We start from the raw sequence: 8,764 nt of genomic DNA, 5'->3' as shown, positions 1-8,764 counted from the left end.
AATATCGGGTGGCATAGTGGCGAGTGGCCAACTGAGGCTAAAGAAAGCCGATGAGCTGGCCTAGAGCATTCAATAAAAACGAAGCGTCTGTCAAAATGCAGAAAATATGACTAGTGCAGGGTTTGACTTAAAGGCGTTTAGTCAGATAGTACCACGCACCCTGAGCCCGAATTAGCTTACATAGCAGTGAATAGAGAATAAGCTGTCCTCTAGCGAACTTTCTTATAGGGGTATTATATGCTGCTGAAAGCTTAGATTGTATGACTAAAAATATGGAATACTTGCGGCTTGCAATTGAAACAACCGCAAGTATTCCATATATTTAGTGATACAGACTTTGCTCTTGAGCATTTACGAAGCAGTTACGAGCAGTTATAAAGATTTTCACACAGGCTTTGATCTCCACGATTTGTTAACCTCAATATCTAGGGTACCGCGTTTTCTTCAATCACTATCTGCAGCAAGTGACAACGCTTTGTAGTGGGGAATATGAATCTGCCTCCAAGAGCATTAATCCGTTCTTTAGAGATCACAATGTACTGTGGGAACTACTCTAGTTTGAATCGTCTTTTCTTGGGCTAGTTGGTTTTTCATGCCGTAGGTGTTTGCAGCGCACACGAAACAAGGACGGACAGAAAAGGGAACGAAACAGAACGCTGACTTTCAACTGAGCTTTATTGGAAAAATGAGCGACTTTTATACGCAAATTTTTAACATGTGACTCAGAAGATGTCTAGAGTATCAGTGATGATACTCTAGAGTCTAGAGTATCTAGAGTATCTAGAGTTTAGAGTGTCAGTCTAGAGTATCAGTGAGAAGATGTCTAGAGTATCAGAAGGTGTAGAGTATCAGTGATTTTAGATTGAACATGTAGTAGGACGTTTTGACATCTTCTGAGTCACATGTTAAAAATTTGTGTATAAAAGTCGCTCATTTTTCCAATAAAGCTCAGTTGAAAGTCAGCGCTCTGTTTCGTTCCCTTTTCTGTCCGTACTTGTTTCGAGTACGCTGCAAACACCTACAGTACTCTAGTTTGGGCTAGTTGGTCCATGATTCACAAAGAAAACGGCGCGAAATGCGGCGGCAAAAGAGAAACATACACGACAGGGCCAGCGCCGTAGGCTTAGGGAGCACAGCCTGACACTAAAACCGAATGCGCTAGAGAACAGCTTACAGGCTTTTTACTCGCTTATAGGCTTTTTTGTGTTCAGAGTCTAGTGTAAACAACCTTTGTACAATGATGAAGTCGTACCCGTTCTTTGACTTTTAGGAAATGTACTGAATTCTTCTTGGGAATCAGAAATAACCTTCTTCAGTGATGAAGTCAAACACGTTGTTTGACGTTTTGGAAATGTACGAGTTTTTTCTTCAGAATCAGGAACCGCCCGTGTAAGATGCAGCATATCCATAATGTGTTGCAAACGTTTACAGTCCACTACACCGTTCGAATTAAATGCACGAGGGACTGTCCACTTTTTCAACTGACGGTGCCGTAAACATTTCGCATAATGATTCTATATGAGGCGCGTAAAGATTTCCTTTTGTTCTGTTGGTTGTATTCTGGGGCTAAACACACGCAGAACACACACGAAAAAGCAGGATATGAAATCAATTGGGATAGGGCCGCCATCCAGGCTACCGAAAAAAAAATATTTCTATGCGGCTGCACCAGCAACAATTTATATTAAGTACGACTCAAAATGCGCCTAACAGAATAATGAAAAATCTTCAGCCTGCTCATGCAAAGTGATTAGGCCGGAGAGGTAAAGGTACCGCGTTTGTCTGACCTCTACAGCCGAGAAGTTTTTCTCCTCGTTACGCATCCTGAGCCTTCAACTCTTTCGAAAGTAAAACGAACAACTGGCGTAGGAACTTTCACGGAGGCCACAAGAGCCTCACTGCGAGGATAGTTTTGACAAGGGCTGTAATATGCTGGATCTTCCACTGCCGGTTCTTATTTGTAAACAGGAAACTCGTTTCGGATTCAAAACGTCGACCAACGTTATTGACATGTTCACTGACCACCGATCCTATCAACGATGCTGAGAGAATGTCACACATAAATTGTCTCGTTTTCATGGAATACCATTCCGACTTCCGAACGCATTCTCACGTGTTACCTGAGTCCTGTGGCGTTGCAGGCGTCGAAAGACCAACGCTTTGTTCTTTCGGTACCTACTTGATGGTAGCCCATGAAACGTAGCCGGGCTGACATCACATATTTTCATTACTGGAGAAGTTTTTGTATGTTTGTCGATCCTTCTTCAAAAGCTCCCTTTTCACCGGCGACGCGTATTATAATAGCATCACCTGCTATCTCCTTATAAATGGCTTTTCAACGAATTTAGGGAGTTCCTGATCTTGCTGCGATATTGTGTTGCTTTTGCACTCTTTAGTAGCCCCTGTAGAATTACTTCAGATCATGAATGACAATTCATGAGAAAAAAGAAAACCATAGAAAATTTGTACATTACCGGTACTCACCTGCGGGCCAGAAACGTGAAGGCCAACGAAAAGGTGTTCTAGCGGCGGGTGCCGCCAAGTGCACGAACTGCTAGCAACCAAACAAATCTGCCTTTATTGCCACATACAGTCATATATATACACATAGCGACACTGGTGCCTCTGGCGGCAGGTGATCCCCAAACCGGAACCGAAACCACATATACAACATATTCCCTTCCTTATAAAAAGAACAGCTACATGGGTTAGTGATTTAGTAGTGGTAGTACATTATTGCTCTTTTACAGAATTATATTTAGAGTAACAACAATGTGCTTGTCTTATGCACTTCATACAAAAATATAAAACAAAAAGAGGAAAACAAGATACAACTCCATTTATGTCCATATTTCACGTCAGCAAACTCAACACTCGTGCAGATTGTGACAGGTTCATGTTCACTGCAAAACGTGTCTTTCTGTACTTAGTGTCCATAGCGGTCTGGAGGTCGTCTATTCCTTGATGGCTGTACCCTACGCTGAGGTCCCGATGCTTCTGAGAAATCACTGGCGGCAGGCGAAGTCTCTTCCGGCTCACAGCCGGTCACTGGTGGCATAGGCGGCTGCTTCGCAGCAGCCACAGCTGAAGTTCCGGTTGGCGCTTCTGAAACGGGTCTCTCCAAGGTAAGCGGTAAGCTGCTTTCCCTAGCGGTGTCATTTGTATCACTCCTTTCCCCCCACCCACAGAGAGATGCAGAAGCTCGTGGCATCCTTGGCAACTTTGAAGCGTTCCATGTTTTTCCATCATCAAGTTGGAAAGAAGATTGCCCCCGCTTTCTTATCACTTTTCTTGGGCGGCTAAAGGCCAGGTCACCTTTAAAAGCAGTTGTCGGTCTGCGTACTCGTACAAGGTCACCAACATCCACTTTGGTTTCCCTTGCGGCCCTGCGAGCGTCTGTGTATAGTTTAGTGGCTTGCTGCTTTTGCTTCACCCGTTCGCGTAGGCGGTGGAGCTCTGAACTAGGGTCGGTTGTAAATATTGCTGACGGATACCCAACGACATCGAGCCGAGTCCTTGGCAGACGTCCATGCAGGAGAAGTGCTGGGGCAACTGCAGTTGTGGCATGCGGCGTACAACGGTAAATGCCCAAGTATTCTGTTACCGTTTGGCGTAAGGGACGCTGCTCGAGTGTAGCCACTTGAACAAAGCTTTTAAAAACTCTGTTGAACCGTTCTACCTGTCCGTTTGCTTGCGGGTAGTATACAGATGAATGCCGCAAGCGGATGCCGCGATCCTGCAGAAAAGCTTGTAACTCTCGAGATGAAAACTGTGGCCCGTTATCGCAAACAATTTCCTCTGGGTAGCCTTCACGTGCGAACACTGACAGCAAGAAGCTTGTTACTGTGCGTGTTGTGGCTTGGTTGCAAAAGTATACTTCGGGCCACTTAGAAAAGTAGTCGACCAGGGTGATCGCATATCGACAATAGTGTGGTGCTCTCTCAAATGGGCCAACAATGTCCATGCCGAGCTTTATTTATTTTATTTACACATACTGCAGTCATAGAGACCAAGCAGGGGGGCAACATTCAAAAAGCAAAAATAATATCAAACACTACGCAAATCCAGCGTTCCGGCAACAATAAAAGAAGAAAACCAAACAGAGGGCAATGATATTGTTAAGTTTACACATACAATAAGACACTCTTTTCAAAAGCAGCGGCATCCTGAGCCGAAAAGACATTTGCTGGCAGTGAGTTCCATGTTGTGATTGTTCGGGGAAAAAATGAGTTTTTGAACGTATTTGTGCGTGCAAAGTACGGGGTAAGGTTATGGTTGTGGCTATTGCGTGTCTGTCGTGTAGAACGGGGGGATATATAGGGAGCAGCATTAATATTAAATTGACTAGAGTAAAATGAGTACAGAAATTTAAGCCTTGCGAGTGCTCTCCTTCTTTCTAGAGTGGATATGTTCTTCGTAGACATCAGAACGGATGGCGAGATAGAGCTATGGTAAGCGTTAAAAATGAAACGGACGGCTTTTCTTTGGATCATTTCAAGTTTCTTTATATCCTTTTTTAAGTGCGGATCCCATACGACGGAAGCATACTCAAGTTTCGGACGAATTAGTGTGTTGAAGGCAAGTTGTTTAAGTTCAGAGGGAGCGTGTTTTAATTTGTGTCTTAGAAGGCCGAGGTTCCTTGAAGCAGACGAGCAAATGCTATTAATGTGGCTGGACCATGAAAGGCGATTTGTAATGGTGACTCCAAGATATTTGTATTCGCTCACCTGTAGCAGTGGAAGATTGTTTATTGCGTAATTAAAACTGTATGGCGCTTTCTTGTTAGTAACCTGAAGAAGAACCGATTTGTCGCTATTTGTTTTCATGGACCAAAGGGTGCACCACTCTAGGACATTATTAAGATTTGACTGCAAGCATTCTTGGTCGGTAGTGCTGCTAATTTTCTTAAACAGAATGCAGTCATCTGCGAATAGTCTAATACTGACTTCGGACGTATTTACGGAGTTAACCAAATCATTGATATAAATAAGGAATAAAAGAGGCCCAAGTACGCTGCCTTGAGGCACACCAGAGGTAACGGGTAAAATCCCTGAATGAGATTTTTTAACATCGACGAACTGTTTTCTGTTGGAAAGATAGGTTTTAATCCATTTGACAAGTGCTGTTGGAAGACCAAGATGCTGAAGTTTAAAGATGAGCTTATTGTGCATGACGCGATCAAACGCATTGCTGAAATCTAAAAAAATGACGTCAACCTGTCCAGCATTGTCAATCGATGAAGCCACGGTTCCTTTGGTAAGAGGACCGGGTTCAATGGTGGAGCCATAACCTTCGTGCTCTTGTCCGCTGCCTGGCATATACTACACGTTTGAAAAGCTAGCTCGACTTGCCTGTCCATGGCTGGCCACCAAAATTTTTCTCGCAGACGTGGTTTCGTTCGTACAATTCCAGGGTGAGCCTCATGAGCAGCGCTGTAAGTGATGCGGGAACCATAAGGCGTTCGCCACGCAAAATCAAATTGTCCACCACTGACAGTTCATCGCGAAGCTTGAAGAAAGGTTGAAGCTCACCCGGCAGAGATTTTTGCGCAGGCCAGGACGATTCAATCTAGGCCTTGATTCGTTGCAGTGTGCTGTCTTCCGACTGGGCCTGTTCAAACTCTTCCCTGGTAATGCAAGAAGATATAAGGGCAACTGATACAGTTTCATCTGGTAAGGTCTGTTCTTCCTGAGGAGGTGACGCAGGGAGACGTGAGAGCGCATCTGCTACTCGATTTTGCGAACCCTTCCGGTACTTTACTGTGTAGTTGTACTGTAGTAGGCGCTCCGCCCACCGTGCTATCCGCAAAGAACGCCTTCCTGGCCCTTGAGTAGACAGCAATGCGACCAAGGCTTGATGGTAAGTAAGCAACGTGAAATGGCGTCCCCACAAGTAAACATGCCACTTCTCGCACGCCCAAACACACGCAATCGCTTCGCGTTCTCCTACTGAATATCTCCTCTCTGCAGATGAAAGCGCTCGAGAAGCAAAGGCGACAGTGTGCAGTTTCTCTCCCTCCACCTGTTGGAGAACCGCTCCAAGCCCACAGTCTGAAGCGTCAGTGGAAACAACAACTGGAAGAGATGCATCGAACATCCGCAGGACTATGTTGGACGCAAGTGCCTCTTTGATCTTTCGAAAACTGGAGTCTACCTCGCCAGACCAAACAAATGGTTTCCCCTTTCGAAGCAGAACGCGCATCGGTTCAACCATATCGGCAAAGTTGGGAACGAACCTAGAGTAGTATTCGACCGGTCCCAGGAACGATCGAAGGCTGGCTGCATTGGTGGGTGCCGGCGTATCCTTGATGGAAGCAACCTTTTGCTCCAGCGGAACAATACCACTTGCTGTGATCCTGTGAAACAAAAATGAAAGTTCCTGCGTATCGAAAATGCATTTGCTGTTCAGTTTGAGTCCTGCCTCTTTAATGCGTTTAAGTACTGCTGCAAGGTTATCTATGTGTTCCTGCCGGCCTCGCCCGAAGACTATAATGTCATCTATATAGAAGAGCACGCCCTTACATCCTTGCAGGACTTTGGACGTCATACTCTGAAATGCAGAAGGCGCGGAAGCCAGTCCGAAGCACACTCGTTTAAAACGAAAGAGGCCTTCGTGAGTTATAAATGCGGTCAAATCGCGGCTCGCAGGGTGAAGCATAACCTGGTGGTAAGCTGATGCGAGGTCTAGCTTAGAAAAATTTGTAGCCCCCACTAAACTATGCAATAGCTCTTCTGTATGAGGAAGGGGAAAGCTGTCTATTACGACAGCTTTGTTTGCTTGTCGAAGGTCTACACAGAGGCGAATACCTCCCTCTTTCTTCTTAACGACCACAATGGGTGACACCCATTCAGATGCCTCCACCCTCTCTATCACGTCCAGATTTTCCAACCGATGGAGCTCTTGCGAGACCAATGGTCGTAGCGAGAGCGGAAGGCGCCGAAGTTTGGATTGCACTGGCTGCATCGTGGATCGCGTTTTGACGTGAGGCACAAAACCTTTCGCGAGGCCAAGGCTTGGATCGAAAAGAGATCCAAACTCGCCAACTAATTCCTTTGGGAGGTTAATATCCTGCACGGCTTTCGTCGGGTCAGGGCGCTGTTCCCTTCGAGAATTAGAAGTTAGCGTCGTTTCAAGGCATTGAAGAGATGACCCATCAATCTGTTGACCGAGGGCCTTGATGGCATCGATACCCAAGAGTGAGGTGCCTTGTTCAACGACGTAGAAAAGAAGGCTTGTTTTGCTAGCTTTGTACGTAACGTCAGCGAAGAAACAGCCACGAACCGGAATTGGCTGTTTTGAATAGTCCTGTAACCGAACAGTCGGGGCCAAAAGTACTTGGCCTTCAAAATACTGCTTAAAAAGATCGTGTGCAACAATGGCAACTGACGACCCAGAATCTACAAGGAAAGTTATGTCCGCACGGCCAATCGAAACTGTGACGTGAACAGCGGAGCGAGCGGCCGACGTCACAGCCAGAATGCTCAAAACTTCCTCGCTCGGAGAATCTTGGCTGTCTACCTCACGCACCTGAGCGGAGCCTCGTTTCTGGCAAACATAGCGGAAGTGACCCATGACACCGCAATGGTGACAACGCTTGCTTTTGGCTGGACAGCGAACTGATGCTGCATTGTGCTGGGATGAACCGCAGCGGTAACAATGAGACTGGCGGTTGTGCGCCCGCTTCGAGCTCTCGTCGGATTCTGGTGAACGCGTAGGCGTATTTCTATGAGTATTTATGCGTCCAACATCTACAGAAGGAAATTCTTGCAGATCATTGTACGCCTGCTCAAACTGCCTTGCCAGTAGTACTGCTCTAGCGAACGAAAGAGACGATCCTTCAAGCAGAAGACGCTCGCGCAAGCTCCGAGACGAAATACCCGCAACGAACTGGTCACGCAGCGAATCTTCTTCGACAGGAAAAGAGCATGTAGCAGAAAGCTCCCGCAATGCTGTGATGTACTCATTCACTGATTCACCAGCTTGCTGAACTCGCCTACTGAAACGATGCCGTTCGGCAACAACATTGCTTGTTGCCGAAAAATGAGCGTGCAGAGCGGCGACTGCGATATTGTACGACGATACTTCAGGCCTTGTATCGCCTGTGCCCTTGCTATCTTCCGACGCTTTATCAGTAGCAGTTTGCTCACCGAGCTTGGCGTTGTCCAACGATGGAAGTGGTAATGTGTAAAATATGCGCTGACCTTCTGCGCCGAGGCTGTGAAGAAGTAGTGCTTTGCGACGATCCGGCGTGCAGTCAGAGGCCCCCGAAGCAAGCAGGTAGTTCTCGAAGATGCGGAACCGTTGCGGCCACGCAACAGCAGGTCGACCAGGCACAGGCAAGAACGGGGGCGGCGGCGCGATTCCAGAAATGCTCATGGCGCCGGAAAGCAAGCGGCGAAAGTCACGCCCCCCGAAATGATACCGTCCTCGTCGCCAATTTTATAGCGGCGGGTGCCGCCCAAGTGCACGAACTTCTAGCAACCAAACAAATCCGCCTTTATTGCCACATACAGTCATATATATACACATAGCGACACTGGTGCCTCTGGAGGTAGGTGATTCCAAAACCGGAACCGAAACCACATATACAACAAAAGGGTTCAGCTAAAGTTAAGGACAAAGCAGCCAGATATGGAAAGAAAACTGATAGGTGTAACGTTAAGAGACGAGAAGCGCGCGAAGTGGGTGAGAACAAACGCCGGTTAATGGCAATCCTAGCCGAAATTAAGAGGAAGAAATGGGCTTGGGCAGGGCATGTAATGCG

At 46.5% G+C, this 8,764-nt stretch overlaps 1 protein-coding gene across 1 annotated transcript; it reads right to left on the bottom strand.

Annotated features, from left to right (window-relative positions):
• Positions 1-5,568: 5,568 nt before the first annotated feature.
• Positions 5,569-8,376, bottom strand: LOC149324552 (uncharacterized). Its single transcript, XM_089565433.1, has 4 exons — positions 7,041-8,376; positions 6,522-6,549; positions 6,236-6,355; positions 5,569-5,626 (listed from the first exon to the last, which is right to left on the bottom strand). Exons 1-4 carry the CDS (start codon positions 8,374-8,376, stop codon positions 5,569-5,571), a joined length of 1,542 nt encoding a protein of 513 aa, XP_089421559.1.
• Between the last annotated feature and the right edge of the window lie 388 nt (positions 8,377-8,764).

This window comes from Amblyomma mixtum, unplaced genomic scaffold (assembly GCF_055824585.1).
Source record: "Amblyomma mixtum isolate Tamu unplaced genomic scaffold, ASM5582458v1 scaffold_24, whole genome shotgun sequence".
Taxonomy (NCBI): Eukaryota; Metazoa; Arthropoda; class Arachnida; order Ixodida; family Ixodidae; genus Amblyomma; species Amblyomma mixtum.
This window is presented reverse-complemented; position numbering and strand designations above follow the sequence as displayed.

Coding starts and splice junctions, on each gene's coding strand:
- LOC149324552 (XM_089565433.1), bottom strand. CDS start 8,376: ATGAGCATTTCTGGAATCGCGCCGCCGCCCCCGTTCTTGCCTGTGCCT. Junction 6,550..7,040: donor CCTCCCAAAGGAATTAGTTG/GCGAGTTTGGAT, acceptor TCTGCATTTCAG/AGTATGACGTCCAAAGTCCT. Junction 5,627..6,235: donor CCGGTCGAATACTACTCTAG/GTTCGTTCCCAA, acceptor TTGCATTACCAG/GGAAGAGTTTGAACAGGCCC.